Genomic DNA, 16931 nt, shown 5'->3' on the forward strand with positions numbered 1-16931 from the left:
TAGTCAATTGACCAAGTGAATTGCCCCTTGTACATATATATTTAAATATTCAAGTATAAAAAAAGGTTAAAAAATTAATAAAAAAAAAAGAAAATAATAATTTGCCACGCCTATATAGCCCAAGCTGGCAACGATACGATCCAGCGATTCAGTCGTCGCGGCAATGTTCCTGGAAGGCGTGCAAGAAAGTGCATGAACGATGCGTCCAACAAACAACGCGAGTAAAGTAGTATATAGTATTTTATACAGTAAAGAAACTTTTGCCTGGTTTTGCCTTGCTTTAGCCTGCAGCTTATAAAGTTAAGGTTCAGTCTTACAAACACTCACATGATATACAAACGACGTCTCTTTTTCCTTTTTTTATTCTTTCATATATATTAAAATGCATGTGTGGGTTTTTATATATATGTATATAGCTTGTACATATATATAAGAATACCTGGTGTCCCTGTATGTGCCCTTCAACGATCTCCGGTTCGATCGATCGATCCACGCTTCTCAGAATCTTGCGCGGTCTCAACCTCACACACAACTGCTGCTCCTATAGATCCTTCCTCTATACACATTTATATATTATTTATACATACACACTATTCATTTCTATATATCTATTCTAGAAAAGTTACCTTCTTTTCCTATTTAATTCCCACTTTTAGTTTTCATATGTACTTTTTATTTTTCCATTTCAAGAGATAAATAAATTCATGATCACATACAGACAACACAATATTCGTGATCCAACATTTACCATGTAATGTGTATTCAACTACATACAATTTTTAGCCCTTATACACACTTTATATTTCTTATTAATGTTGGATATAACATATAAATTCTATGTATGTGTACTTTTGTATTTACTCTGTGTAAAGATACATACAATATTCAACGACCACGAGAGAGTTTGCCAAGTATCCACATTGGTATTCTCAGAAAATTTTTATTACTTTCTTCCTATATGGCTTTTTTTTATTTCTCATATAGACAATGGTAAATTTGCGTGGATTACATATAAGTTATAGGTACTTTGAAAATAAAAAAATACATGTTTAATATTTATATACATATGTGCATTTGTAATTTATTTTTGGAGCTATATGTAATTTCTTCTTTTTTTTTTTAAATAATTTTTTTATATATTTTTATTTTTGTAATGGTATTCAAGTGGAGGTATTATGCGAGTACAGTATGTTATTAGGGTGATTATGATGTCTGAGAGAAAAAGTATAAATTTTACATTTCATGTTTTTTTATTATTTCAAATAAATTTTTATTTTATTTTTGTCTGACATGACGTTTTTATTGATGGAGTTTAAAGTTTTTTGATTTTTTTTTTTTATGTACGTGATATGTTTTTATTATATTTATCAGAGAGAAAATGGAAAGTTGGGTTTTTTTTTTTTTGATAAAATTATATATTTATTAATTTGTTTATTTATTTGGCGAGTTATTAACACTAATATTATTTTTTATTTGATTAGATCGAAATTGTGTGTTGACACATGATTTTATTTATTTTTTAACTCGTATATATACAAGTTATGAAAACATGCAATGCATATATTGCAGGTCAAGTATGTCAGGTATTATTTTTATCGATTTTGTCTGTCTAAATTGAATAGAAAAAAAAATAAATAAATAAACAATTCTATTTCTCTGAAAAACAATTAAAAAAAATATAATTAAAAATTCAAAACGTGATAAATAAAAAAAAATACAAAAACGATAAAACATTAAAATTCATAGAAAAAAATTGAATAGATGATAAATAAAAATAACGATTCGAAGAAATAATTAAAATAGTTTATAATAATAATATTTAATATGTATTTTTATATGAAATATAAAAATTATATATTATTGAATTTACTTGTATGCATATTATTTCATTGGAGCTTTGATATTTTTATATAAACAAAATATAAAAAAGGTGGTATTTGTATGGGGGAGAAAGGTAGAAAATGCTTGAACAGATGGCACGCGGTGAGAATGGCAAAATGCAGCTGCAACGATCAGTAGCCTGCAACCATTCTCTCCATACTCAAAAATAAACAACAATATCTTCATATATATATATTAAAAACGCATATCCATATAAGTCTATATCTCGTAATTTTCAAATAAAAAAAAACCATAAAATTAATAATAATTGTATATAACCATTTGTTTTTTCCTTGATATGATTAAAAATAATTTAAAAAATAAAACAACAAACTAATCAATAAATAAATTGTTTGTTTTATTTTTTTTTCTTTATTAAAAAATTAATTACAAGTATAAAAATTTATTGGAAATATAATTAATTTAATTAGGATTAATTTATCATATATGTTTAGTCATTTGACCTTGAAATTTAGAAAATATAATTTTTTTTTTTTTTTGTTAATTAATAATACTGTTATCGACTTGGTAAACATTGATGGATCTAATCACAAATTGATGTTATATTTGTGAATCATTAGTCCGTATCTATAATTTTATCGCCATCAAATTTTTATTGGTTTTTTTTTTTTTTTTTGTTATTATTTTGACGCACATTATTATGACGTCGATGTCAGTTATCAGAATGTTAACACTGGATCCGTCTGCTATATACTAATGGCATTACCGGGAGCTAAATTCCTACCGTAGTTTTACCAATCACATTTACTGATCTATACTTAGAATCAAAAAAATTTTTTTTTTTATTTCTTACGTGGAACTTGTAAATATTTGTAAATACTATCTTTTTTTTTTTTCAACGTAAAATCATATTTAATTAATTTCTTTAAATGACATAAAAAAAATATCGATATTTTAAGAATTTTAAAATTTTCTATTTCTAATAGATGACCGTAAAGATAGTTTTTATATATTTTCTTTCTAGATAAATATTTTACACAATAAAAAAAAGAAAAAAAAAAAAAGAGTAAAATAGAAAAAAAAAATAACAGGAAAAGAGGGTATATACTGATTTTAAAAGTAAAACTCAAACAAGCATATCAACAAATAAAAGGAAATGACACTTTGCACGCTTTTTCTATTGTATATGTACTAGTCACGGTATCTAGCTGTAATCCATTCTCAACTACCCCCTTAATTTCCCCTTATTTTCTTATCCAGCTGTGCCACGAGTTTCATGATCATCCCCCCACTTTTACATCTCAGTATATTTTTCCATCACCTATATATCCCTTCTTCTATATTTTTCAACCGCTTTGTAAATTGTAATGCTATACCAAGTACTTTACCCCTCTTTTTCTTTTTATTCTCTCCTCTTTCTTGCTTTCTCTCCCCCCCTCCCCTGTCTCGTCTTTTTTCCCCCCTCGTTTAACTACATGGGCATTCTCATCTATTCTTTTTTATTCTCCTTATTATTGCACCACCGTCCTTCTTCTTATTATCATCATAGTGTGTGTTTGTATGTGAAACGACAATTTTTTAGAAGTAGGGGTAAAAAGCCGTTGTGTGTATGAGCGAGCGCTGGTAGACTGTGGCAGACCATCAAATTACAAATACAAATTCATTCACTCGAGTGTGCTCGAGATGTGAGCAACTGTTTTTTAACGTTATTAAAAAAAAAAAAAAATATATTTATACAAAAAAAATTTTAAAAAACTAAGTTTTAACAAAATAACAATTTAATTTTTACATTGTGTTATTAATAATTATTATTTTTATATTTTAAATATATAATTAAATTTATATATCAAGTTTGAGTAAAAAAAAAATTATTTTCTTTGTTCAGTGTCAAAAAAACAAATTAAGACACAAGAATTTTTTTTGTTTGCTGAATGTTTTAAAAACACGTTAAAATAAAAAACAATAAGTGAATTTTTTTTTATTATTATTTAATTACGTTGTTTGTTTTTTTTTTTTAATTGTATTATTTATACAATTGACATTGTTGTGTTGTATTTATAACACTGTTGCCAAATGTGCATTAATAGGATTAAAAATTATAAAAAAATTTTAATAAACATGGGATTTTAATTGTACAAGAAGAAGACTGACTAAAAAAATTTGCTTTGGTAAGCTTTATATTTAATATATGTATATAGATTTTAAAAGCAAACTCATGTTAAATTGATGAGTTGTGTGAATAACAGTTTATTAATATTGAGCTGAATTGTCTGTTTTGATTATCAATGACATTGGAATTTTTTGTGTTTATATATACCAAAGTTTATTGATGATTTTACACACATACTAAACTCATCATATCTCATCACAAAGTTAATTAAATAATTTATATAATTTATTATAATTCAACAACAATTTGAGTATTTAAAAAAAAAAAAAAATACTCAAGTTTACGTTGAAATTAAATGGCAAATTATTTGATATAGTGCATCATGATTTTTTTAAATAACAATTTATTTAGTGTGTATGTGTGCGTGTGTGTGTGTTAAGTTACGATCTCTACGAAATTGTAAAAAAAATTTAAGGGGGGCACTCCCGAGAAAAGGGACTTTCTCGTCCCCGGAAAATGAAATGCTTCGCGTCTATAATAAATTCTTTGAATTCATTTAGCATCTTTCTTTAGTATTATATCTCCGTTTCTCTTGGTTTCTTTTCTCTCATTTTATACATGTTTTTTTTCTTTTTTTCTTGTCTTCTTGTGGCGTTTCTTTTTAAAACCTCCTGGACCGTAGGATCGAGTACCACACCAAGCTGTTATACTATACGGAGAAACGACAAGGCACTTCTTGCTGCATTCCATGGTATTTGGCTTCCAGGCCAAAGACACGAAAAAATTTTATCATTTTAAATTCTATACAAAATTATCATTATCTTCAATGTCATTACAATTATTTATTTAATTTTTTTTTTAATGAAAATAACTTAACTTAAATAATTTAAGTCATTGATTATTATTATATATTCGTGTTATATATATTTTTTTAGTGAATGGTTTTAAAAAAATTTCGTGGAAAAAATACGCGTTTTAAATGTTGCATTTTTATTAAAATTTATTTATTATTTATTTCCGCAAAAGTTTTACCTGATCATTATTGCCAAGAAGTCGAATAGAAGGGAGGAGAATTTTGGAGCAACTCCAGGTAGTATGGCTTGTCAAGGGAGGCGCGGCTTTTTTTTTTTTTTTCTTTTTCTTATTTATTCTTTGATGGTATTTTTTTTCTTTTTTTTTGTCGACAGCACTTAACTTGAAACCTCTCCTGGTACCTGGTTTTTCGTGGATTGCTCTGATATATCCCCTCGAGGCATTAAAAAAAGATAGAAATATTGTGCATTGGCTATAAGCAGTATGGAATTTTGTTATTTTTTTTTTTTAGACCTGTTTAGTTTTACTGATTGGCTTCCAGAAAATGCCTTTTTAATGTCCCTGTATAAAACAAGTCGAGAGTTAAATATGTGTTGTCTAAAATTCATCTTGCAGCTGGTGCTGGCTTAACGTAAACAATATTATTTTTTTCTCAAGATATAAAATATTAAAACACTTAGAAAAATCCCTAGAAATTTACTATTTAATTTAATTTAAAACCACTATATTCTGTTATTCGTAAAATAATCTGTAAATAATAAATTCAAATTATTCATACAACAATTCAAAAGACGTAAAATGATTTGCAAATTTTTGAGAATCAAATTGATGGATTTTTCGTAGACTTTTTTTGGATCTATTATTTTATTTTCCAACCTTTATACATGGAAATTCTTTAAGGGCTGTAAAAAAAGAAGAAAAAAAAAAAAAAAAGAGGTATAAAAAATAAAATTGTGTTGCTGTTCATGTGGACAAGATGTTGAGCTAGGTCAGTTATGGTAATGTGAGAGATATCTGACACTAGATGCACCTTTTTTTTTTTTTTTTCTTCACCTCGTTTCATTGGAAGCACTTGATTTCTTAAAATAACGCTTGTTAAGGAATACATTTCATATCCAGGTATCTTATCCTAAATCAATATTAACACAGTTTATTTTTTTTGACATTAAAAACTTTACTATCGAAAAGATAACAAAGTTCTGTATAATATCATTTTCTCTTGTTTCATTTTATCACCAATTCTTTTATTCTTTTCTTTCTTTTTTTTCCTTGATTTATTTATTTTCACGGAAATTGTGTTTGAAACAACATGATTTTTGTTTTCACTAGAACTCAATGCTCTTCCATGAATACATGAAATTAAGATTTCCACATTTTTTTTATCCTCATTCATGGAACTTCAAGCTAATGAATGACATGATTTTTTTTTTTTCTTTTTTTTACTCCTAATTGAACTATAATACCAGTTTTGATATATATTTTTTTTCAAATACTTTTTTGTAATTTAATTTTGATGACAAATGAATATTTATTGAGGTCGACAAGGGAATATTGTTATGCCTCATCATCGTCGCGGTTTACCTGCAACTTTTCTGAGTACACGGTGAAAGCGTACCTTTTTCTTGTTAAAAAAAAAAAAAGAAAAAAAAGTTTTTTATTTTCTCCTGAAAACCATTTCGAATGTATATATATATTTTTTTTTTTTTTGTGATATCTCCCACCCATTATTATCATCATCATCATGATACTCTTTTCTCTCTCAAATTGCCGTTACGTTAAATACCCGGAATAGAAAACGAGTACACGTAATACTTTGTAACAATTGTGAGTTTGGCTCATAAAAGTAGCTTTAAAATTTTTAATGTATTTAACACAATTTTTTTTTTTATTTTTCGATGAAAAAGTATAAAAATCATGATGGAAAATAAAAAAGACCAACTGGTTTCGATAATATAACCTGGAGTTTAGTGTCTTTATAAAATTATTTATGACGTCCTGTTGAGGCCTCCTGTTTTTTTTTTTCTCAGGCACGTGTCAACTGATGCTAGATTTATTCATAAAAAAAATATACTCTATATTTAAAATAAAAACACACACACATTTCTATATTTTAAAAATATACTCATCAAAATACGCAACGTTAACACAAAAATCAACTGACAACTTAACTATATATATTTTTCATTTGAATAAAATTATTAATAAATAAAAAATTATTATTTTTTATTATTTAAATAATATATACAGGTAAAAAAAAAAAAAACGGACATAAGACACAGACAGATAAGAGCATCATATGCCCACACATGAGTGACTTCTAAATGGGGCTTGGCCTTCTGGCATTGCAAAACACATGAGAATATACCACGAATACAAACACATATATAAATTAAATTACTTTTTGCATCACAAAATTGCACATACATATATGTATTTTATAATTGTGTATATGAGAAACAACATTACCAAACGTGAAACGACGTTGATACGATTTCGCGGAAGTTTGCCTTCGCGTATTTCACAAATACAACTTTAAATAATTATATTTAAAAAAAAAAAAAAAAAAACACACCCACACATACACGTGTACATATATATATATTTAATTCACACTACACGTGTCTTTGACGGGTACAGAGTTCAACAAAACATCTGTAAATTTAAAACACAATTTAAACCACTGTTGATTATAATCGAAATACCACTAATCGAATTTTCATTTTTTTTCTTTTAACGATTTTTTAATTTACCTTTGTATATACAATAATACACCCTTGAAACATACATTTTATTGTGTCGTTAATAGTTATAATAATAATAATTCACAGACATTAAATTATGATTAATATGACCTGTAAAAAATAAAAATAACAACTACAAGTAATAAAAAATAAATTATTAATGTATTTAATTTAATTTAAAAGAAAAAAAAAAAAAATATGCATGACAATATAAATGATGTGTGTGTGTGAGTGCATTAGTGTCTATGTACTATCAGATTTCTTGTGAATAAAAAAAATTAAATTACAAAAAATCATGTCAAGGATTTCAATGACTTTTATTCACAATAAATTCAAAGAATTTCGAGCAAAATAAATATATTTCGAATAACATTATGCGAATTTTATTTATAAATATTGTTAATTTAAAATTATATATTAATAAAGAAATTAAAAATTTTCTTTTATTTTGTCTTTTACTGATAATAATTTGTTAACTAGAATTTTATATTTAGCCATGAACGTTGTTATCTTTTTATTTTTTTTTTTTCATTCATTTAACATGAATGTGTAATAGTGTATGTTTGTGTGTTATGTAATAAATAATTTTCAGAAATAATGTATGAATTATTTAGATCAAATACATGTATTCCCGGAAATAATTGATTTTTAAATAAATTGCTAGAAATAGTTATAGTAATAATAGAAAAAAAATTAAAATATGTTCATTTGATTTCCGTGTAATTACTTGACGATGAAATTCCAACTTGTATATTGATTGTTAAAGATAAAATTGAAAGTTATGATTGTGATTAAATTCTTGGAAAGGTTGTCGGTTAATGATGATTATTTTCAAGAGAATAAAAGAAATATAAAATAATAAAAATAATACATAAAAAAAAAAAAAAAAAGGCGATGGAAAAACAGCGTGCGGTAGTTCTTTTTTATTTGCCGTGTGCAACATACGATGGACCTTTGGCGGTCCTTTTTCTTTTTTCGTTGCGCATCATCAATAGATTTATTCTTAGAATCGATATATTGTGTCCCTCAGCTTAGATATGAATTACGCTGAAGTGTGCGGTTTGTTTCTCACTATATTTCTTCTTTTTTTTTTTTTTTTTTTTATTTTTTTTTTTTCATTAATTCCTCGAAATATTGATATTTCCGCTTTTTTTTTATAACACCGCGTTCTGACAATCACTCGCTTTTATTTTATATTGCTCCCTTCCTCTTTTTTTTTTTTTTTTTTTCATTTATTTGATTTTTTCGATCATCATTTTGTTTTTTAAAACATTGAAGTTGTCGGTTTGTGGTTTTTAACGTTTTTGTTTTGTAAAATTGAGTAATTGTTAATTGAAAAAATAATTAATTTAGTGCTAGTAAATATTTTAAAATTATAACTAAATATAAACTTAGATTTTCATATTATTATTATTGTTTAATTTGAAATAGGATAAAGATTATCTTTGGCTTTTTAAATATGACTTCAAAGAATCTCAAGTTTCTCAAGTTTATTTTACAAACTTAAATTTCTGCATAGCTGAAAGACTCAAGCTCAAATCTCGGATTAACATTCTTCAAAGTGTATAGAAAACTAATTTAATTTTTCATTCATAGTTTTTTTTTTTTTTCGTAAAATAAAAAATAAAAATTGATTATTCAAATAAATATTAATGTGTAATTATTTTGTTTTTTTTTTTACAGAATAAACAAAGCTGTGTTATGCTGATAAATTGATGAAAGAAATGATGACATTAATCTGTCCAAATTGCCGTCATCCATTTCCGATGCCGGGTTGTTGTAACCCAGCATCACAAACAAAATTACCATCAACAATGCAACAAGATGATGATAATTATTTTAGTGGTTTATTAGTACCACGTGGATATAATCATAAATCTGAATGTATTATAAATTCATCAACAAATGAATCATCAATAAATGACATTGACGATTCAAATCATAAAGTTAAATTATTAAAAAAAAATTCAGATCATAAATTACAAACAACATGTGATTTATCAAATGGTACACTTACAATAACACCAAGTATACAATCTGGTGGTTTTTTAATTGAAACAACTGATTCTGGTGTATTAATAAAAGCACCAAAAATTGAAATAAAATCAAATAACATAAATGGTTCATTTATTTTAGATAATAAAAATGTTGATAATAATGATAATAATAATCATTATAAAACAGATGAAATGTGGGTATTACCAACACCAAGTGGTTGTCAAGAGTTGCCAGGTATACGACGTAATTCAACAATTAAATCACCATTATCGTGTTCATTGACACCATCATCATCATCATCATCTACTTCTTCTTCTTCTTCATCATCACAAGCACCACCACCACCACCAGTTTATCACAATTACAATTATAATATAAATTATCAAGATGTAAAAAGAAATAATTCCTATAATTCTGATTATCCAAGTGATTATCATAAAAATTATTCATCATCATATTGTAATTCTTCAACACGTGATGATAATTCATTAAAAATACATGCAACAGTACAATTACCAAAAAATATAAGTGGTTGTACTGTTAATATAACAGCAACAACAACATCAACAACAAATGATACATTTAATAATAAAAAAATTAATATTATTAATCGTAATAATTTTAATGGTGGTGGTATTGTACAAAGAGATGATTATGATCATTCAACAATAGGACAAAATAATAATAATAATAATTGTGATAATAATTCACCAACAACACCAATATCTTGGATAACATCAATGCCATGGGATTATAATTCTGATTTACAAAATAAAAATAATTTAAAATTAGGTGATATTAAAAGATTATTACAAACAAGTGGCTGGTATTATGAAGGTTTAAGTTGGCAACAAAGTGAAACATTATTAAAAAATACACCAGTTGGTACATGGTTAATGAGAGATAGTTCTGATCATAGATATACATTTGCTGTATCTGTACAAACACCAAGAGGACCAACATCAGTTAGAGTATTATGGATTGGTAAATTTCGTCTTGATGCTGAACCAAAAATGGCATCAAATATGCCAACATTTAATTGTCCAATTGAAATGCTTGAATTTTATGTTAATTATTCAAATAAAAATGATGATAAATCACATGTTTGGATTGATTCAAGTGGAAAAGTATATAGTCAAATATATTTATCACAACCATTATCAAAAAGTGTTAAATCTTTATCACATTTAGCAAGACTTTCTGTTAATAAACATAAAATTAATATTGAAAATCTTCCATCACCAATTAAAAGCTATATTGATGAATATCCATACACATTTTAATTAGTTGTATTTACAAAAAAAAATAATAATAATCAAACAAGAAAAGAAAAAATAATAATAAATAAAGCTACATCTTCCACTTTGAATTAATCATTTTTAATTTTTTTTTTTCTTTTTTTTTCCTTTATAAATATTCAAGTATTTTATATATAAAATAAAATCTAAATTATTAAGCGCGGGGTCGCAGTTGAAGGTTCCTAAACTTGATGCTTGGATTTAAGTGTTTGTGTAAAAGTATGTGTGTATGTGTATTAATAATATATATATAGATAATTGTATTTGTACAATGTGAAACAAAAAAAAAGTTTGACTTGATATGAGCGGGGTCAAAGGAAAAAAAATATATATATCAAGTCGAATGACCAAAGAGTTGAGCACGATTTGGAACCCCAACTTAGTATTACGTTTTTTTTTTTAATAGTTCAAGTCTTAATTATTATTAATTTTATTCATATGTTTACTCTAATTGAATAGAAAAAAATTTGAAAAATATATAATCAATTATGGCAATTTAAGTAGAGCATAATAATTTTTAAAAATCAATTTAAAACACAATAAAAAATTTTAGGTAATTTTCATAAATTGTTAGTAGACTTTGTATACTTTAGTTTTTAAAAAATTGTATAATTAATTTTATACTTAATCACTTGACTAACTAGCCCTCGAACAAAAAAAAAAATTAATGAATTAATTAAAAAAATGAAAATTAGGGTACCTTATACATACCCTAACGAACTGAAATAAAATTATTAATCTTTCGCTGTATATTTAGGTTTTAAATAAGTAAATAGTATCAAAAAATTAATGAATTATTATTTTTAAATAGTAAAATAAATAGTCAATGAACAAAAAGAAACTATAAAATTATTTTTCATAAAAATCAAATCAAATTTGCTTCAATTTTGAACCAAAAAAAATTAATTAAAAAGAAAAAAAACATGTTAACTGATGCATTGTTGATACATAAAAATAAGTCATGTATATAATAACACATCAAAAAATGTTATTTATGTATCAAACAAATATAAAATATGATATTCTTGGTGCGTGCCTGAGAATAAAACAATATCAAATTTTATTTGTATATTCTGACGTTACCATAATCGAAATATTTTGCAACGATGCAATTACAATTAGATCCAGGTATTTGCTATCAACACATACATTAAATCAACAAATTATAAATAAATATATAAATGTATATATATATCACATAAATACATATCTTTATTTTTTTATGTCATGTGTGAATTCAAGTACCTCGTTGGTTTTTTTTTCTCTCAAATTATTCATTTGGTTTTGTTTACCAATGGCAAACAACATTCAAAATTAAATAAAAATTAATATGAAAAAATTTAGGAATTAATTTTAAACATTAACAGCATTAAGAAAATATGAATGACAATGAAAATTCAATTGTTTTTAGATTTAATTTTAGAAAAAAAATTACTGCCATTATATAAAATTACTGTATATAAACTTTTTTTTCTTTGGATTGTCTCCATGATGAAATAAATAATATTATTAAAAAAATTAATAGTTGTACGATTAATAATTGTAATAATACTAATAATAATAATGTATAGAAAATGAAAGAAAAAAAAAAAGTTAAATTATTAAAAAAATGAAATTATTTATTACGAATAAATTTTGGTGTTTTTATTATTTGTTTGTTTAATTAAATATTAACATTGTTTAATAATATTTCATTATATTTTCTTGGTATTTGTTTAATTTTTATTTAAAAAACTTTGACATTTATAAAATACGGAAGTACAAAATAAACAGTGAAAATTGTCATGTAATTTCCAAGTATAGTTTATCAAAAATTAGGGATAATAATATAAATATACTTGTGGTTATTTAATGATACGAGGAAATTAATGAAAATTATTTAACAAGAATTTCAAGCGTAAATAATTGCTTTAAAAGTGCTTGACATTAAGAACCCCTTTTTTTTTTGTGTATGAGGCACTTTGAAAGTTGGTTTAATATTATATACCAGTCACTCCTCGATTATCATTAAATTAATTTTTTTTTATTCATTCTCTTCCACGAATTTTTCTACTCGTTAATTAATATTTTTATCATGTATATAACCATAAATTAATTTTTATATTATTAATATTATAAAATGAATAAATCAAAATATATTAATATATTTTAACTTGATAATAATTATAATAATTATTTGGTATAAAAAAATACAAAATGTTAAATATAATTTAACATTTTTTTTTTTTTGTTTTTTGGTTTTTTATTGAATAATATTATTTAATCCAATTGCTCCAAGATACTTGCTAAATGCTGTATAAAGTTGACTGGCACGTTTGGCTTCTTCATTTCTGTAAATTAAAAAAAATATAAATTTAATTTTTTTCTATGAATTTAAAGTTAATTTATCTTCATCAATTTATCAATTATTATTTCCAAGAGTGACTATTAAATATTTTTTTTAAAAAACTCACTTAAAGTCATTGAGTTCTTTTTCTCTGTTGGCAATTAATTCTTTAAGTTGTTTTCTCTCACGTTCAATTTCACGAATATTATCAGCATAATTATTATTAATATCATTTAATTTTAAATTCAATGCTGTTATTTCATGTGATAATTTTTGATTTACTGAATTTTCTTCTTTTAAACGTCCACGTATATCAGATAATTCATCTTTAAATCTTTCATTTTTTTGTCGTTCTTGATTAAGCTCATCTTTTAGAACATCATATTTTCTTTGTGGTTCAACAAGTTCATTTTTTAACATGACAATTTGACGTTGTAAACTTGATGATTTTCTTTGTGAATCAATTAATTTTTCCTCAACATTTAATTTATCTTCTTTTAATTTTTCCAGTGTATCTTCTAGCTTTGTATATTTTTTTAATGTATGTTCAAGCTCAGATATTTTTAGCTTTGCATTTGTTAAATTTTCATTTGTCAAACGGCTATCAGCACGATTTTTTTGTAAATGATCTTGACAATCTTCCAATGCTTGGGTTGTTTCTTTAAGTGCATTTTTTAATATATTTAATTCAATTTTATATTTACTATCATTTTCTTTAACTTCTCTTTTTAACTTATACATTTCAGTTTTATAATGCAAAACAACATCTTCATGTGTTTGTGATTTAATCATTAATTTTTCACGTAATGCTAGTATTTCTAATGAAGCTTTTTCATAATTATTTTCATATTGTTTTTCTTTAATTTCATAATTTTTAATACTTGTTTTATTTAACTTATTAATATTTTCAAGTTCTTTGTACTTAGCACTCCAATTATCATCAATATTTTTATAGCTTTCTTTGACTGATGCTATTTCATTTAACTTTTCAATTGTCATTTTTTCATTATCTAATTTTTCTTGTAATAATTCAGTCTTAATTTCTTCAATTTTAATATTTAAATTTTTAATTTCATCATTTTTTTGGGTATTATCAGCTGTTAAGGCACTTATAATTAATGATTTTTCTTGTAAAATTTTATTTAAATCATTTATTTGATTATTAATACTTGATGAATTTGAAATAAATTTATCAAGCTCAACATTATTAATATTTTCACTTTCTAATTTATTATTTTGATGATTATCAATGATTTTAATATTAATTGATGATTCTTTTATCTCATCATCATAATTATTAATATTTTTATTTTTTATTTTTTTACAATCATCAATAGTATCATCATCATCATTATTATGTAAATTATGATTAAATAAAGCTGTATTTTGTTTTTGTTTAATACTATTAATATTTTGTTTGTAAAAAAATAGTTTACTTTGATTATTATAAATAATATCATTAATATTATTAATAATATCTTGAGGTATACAATTACCACGTAAATTTAATTTTAATATACTTTTATTTTTTTTCATTCCATTTAATATTAATTGTCCTCCATGTAGACCAATTGTATTCCATGATAAATTAATATTTTTTAATGTTTTATTTTTCTTGAATAATATTTCTAATGATTCAGCACATTGTGGTGATATTTGATTGTAACGTAAATCTAATTCTTCAATGCTATTATTTGCTTCAAGACCATTGCAAAATTTACTGAATGATTGAGTATCAGCACCAATTGAATTCCATTCAATGAATAATTTTTTAAGTGTATTATTTTGATAAAATATATCACCTAAAAGTTTAACAGTTGGTCCACTTATGTTGTTACCTTTGAGATGTAAAGTTGTTATATTTGAGCCATTAATAAGTGCCTCAAGTATTTTACAAAGACCTTTTGGCACAAGCATACAATCACTGAGATCAAGTATTTTAATTGACGTACTTGATGAAAGTACTCGACATAAAATTTCACAAACTGGAACGAAAATTGATTGACTGTCCAATTGTAGTTGTCCAGTTTTCCTTAAATAAATAAATGAATAATTTATAGTAAAAAAAATTAAACAATTTATATTATAGTTATTATTTATTTAAATAAATTATTTATTCAATTTACCCAGACTCTTTAATGGCATCAATTATTTCAGATGACACTGACAATGAAGCTTTTTCACACAATTGGATAAAAAGTTCATAATCATCCAACATTTTTAATAATAAATACTTCAAATCACTATTAATAAATAAATAATTTTTATGTAACTTAATAGATGTATTTTTAATTATTATTACATTTTTGTGTCTTGCATTATTTTGCCATTTTACAAGCACACAAAAATCAAAATATAAACAACAACAACAGTTGCAAACAGTTGTCAGTTGAGGTTTGTTTATACTGGTGAGTTTTCATGAATGTAATAAAGTTGTAAATCGGTCAATAAGAAAACTTTTTTCTCGATTGCTTTAAAAAACTGTAAAAAAAACATTCAAAAAATTTAAATATCTTTTTTAAATGACCCATGGCGGAGAATTTTCTCTTTTTTTTCTCTGCAACGAAACAATATTAATTTCTCCGAATTTTGCCATGTTTACTATAAATTCTAAAAACTGGGAAAATAGTCGGAGAAAGGGTGGAGAAATTTCCTAGTTGAAAGAAAGTCGGAGAAAATCGGAGAATTTTTTCTAGAAGAGAAAAACAAAATTCTATATTAATTATAAAATAATTTTTTAATTGTTTTTTTTTATTATTAACATTATAGTACCATAATACTTCTATATTTTTATGATTCGGCACATTGTGGTAATATTTGATAGTAATGTGAATCTCATTATTCTTATAACTTTAATTTGAAGATTTACTTTATTTAATTTATAACTTTAAGTGAAGATTTCTACTTTCTAGTCAGCCTATCTAATAAACTTTGACAATCATAGTATTTTATCTAAAATTATTTTTGGAATGAGTCATTGTATACATTTATTTGTTGCATTCTGAAACAGAATCTACATCATCATAAGTAAAAAAATATCAAAATAAATATATGAATAAAAATATAAATGTATTATCCTAAATATAATAATACACACTATATTGTATTTATACAATAATAATTTATATACTACACACATAATGTGTACTATCATATTTATGATAATACATTTTTTTTTTATTTTGTTTCCTTATATAAAAAAAAAAAAAAAAAACAATAGTCAATTGACTTTGAATTTGTTATCAAATGGCCAAAGATGACGCTTTTTTTTTTTTTTTTTTAATTGATACAAAAAATACTAAAAAAATAAACTAAAAATCGCCTAAGTTTATAGATTTACAAAACAAAAAATATTGCCTCCAGAGAGAATTGAACTCTCGACCCCTGGTTTACAAGACCAGTGCTCTGCCCCTGAGCTATGCAGGCTTCGACGAATACGGCAGTTTAAGTGTGGAACAAACTAGCCATCTATCAAATAAAAAACGTAACAAAAATTTGTCAGTTATCTTTTCCACCGGCATTAATTTTTCATGCAAAAGAAAACTAAAAAAAAAAAAGAGTTTTATTAAAACAATACAATAAAGATCATATCATGATTATTATCATCATCATCATCCTTCAGCCTGATGCACTCCAATGCAATTGAATGCAATTAATTAAAAAAAAATGCACATTGCACTGATGCACATCCCCCCTCAGCCAATAAAATTGATACCCGTCAAGTGGCGCCCTGCAACAATACGGCTATTTTATGTATCAAAATAAAATAAATAAAATTTCCGCAAATTAATTCTATCAAAAAA

General features: G+C 24.4%; 2 protein-coding genes and 1 non-coding gene across 6 annotated transcripts in view; 1 reads left to right on the forward strand and 2 right to left on the reverse strand.

The window, feature by feature from the left end:
• LOC122851658 (probable serine/threonine-protein kinase clkA) overlaps positions 1-11161 on the forward strand; it is a 24684-nt gene extending 13523 nt beyond the window's left edge. For 2 of the 4 annotated variants that reach the window (XM_044151018.1, XM_044151019.1), the window contains exon 3: positions 9190-11161. In XM_044151018.1, the coding sequence (XP_044006953.1) occupies positions 9222-10787 (1566 nt within the window). In that variant the 5' untranslated portion in view covers positions 9190-9221 and the 3' untranslated portion in view covers positions 10788-11161. Of the gene's footprint in view, positions 1-3468; positions 4011-8767; positions 9070-9189 lie in introns of those variants that run through there. The other 2 variants (XM_044151020.1, XM_044151021.1) reach the window with 2 other exon arrangements.
• Positions 11162-12420: 1259 nt separating this feature from the next.
• LOC122851655 (leucine-rich repeat-containing protein 45-like) lies at positions 12421-15489 on the reverse strand. The gene is made up of 3 exons (XM_044151014.1): positions 15255-15489; positions 13256-15160; positions 12421-13132 (listed from the first exon to the last, which is right to left on the reverse strand). Exons 1-3 carry the CDS (start codon positions 15344-15346, stop codon positions 13045-13047), a joined length of 2085 nt encoding a protein of 694 aa, XP_044006949.1. The 5' UTR covers positions 15347-15489; the 3' UTR covers positions 12421-13044.
• Positions 15490-16482: 993 nt separating this feature from the next.
• Positions 16483-16554, reverse strand: Trnat-ugu. The gene has a single exon. It is a non-coding gene; the product is annotated as a tRNA-Thr (tRNA).
• Positions 16555-16931: the final 377 nt, after the last annotated feature.

This window comes from Aphidius gifuensis, linkage group LG3, assembly GCF_014905175.1.
Source record: "Aphidius gifuensis isolate YNYX2018 linkage group LG3, ASM1490517v1, whole genome shotgun sequence".
Classification (NCBI taxonomy): Eukaryota; Metazoa; Arthropoda; class Insecta; order Hymenoptera; family Braconidae; genus Aphidius; species Aphidius gifuensis.

Bases quoted from the DNA above. Each gene is read 5' to 3' on its own strand.
- LOC122851655 (XM_044151014.1), bottom strand. From the start codon at position 15,346: ATGTTGGATGATTATGAACTTTTTATCCAATTGTGTGAAAAAGCTTCA. The intron at 15,161-15,254 runs GTAAATTGAATA...TATTTATTTAAG, and splicing joins GATGCCATTAAAGAGTCTGG to GAAAACTGGACAACTACAAT. The intron at 13,133-13,255 runs GTGAGTTTTTTA...TTTAATTTACAG, and splicing joins AAAGAACTCAATGACTTTAA to AAATGAAGAAGCCAAACGTG.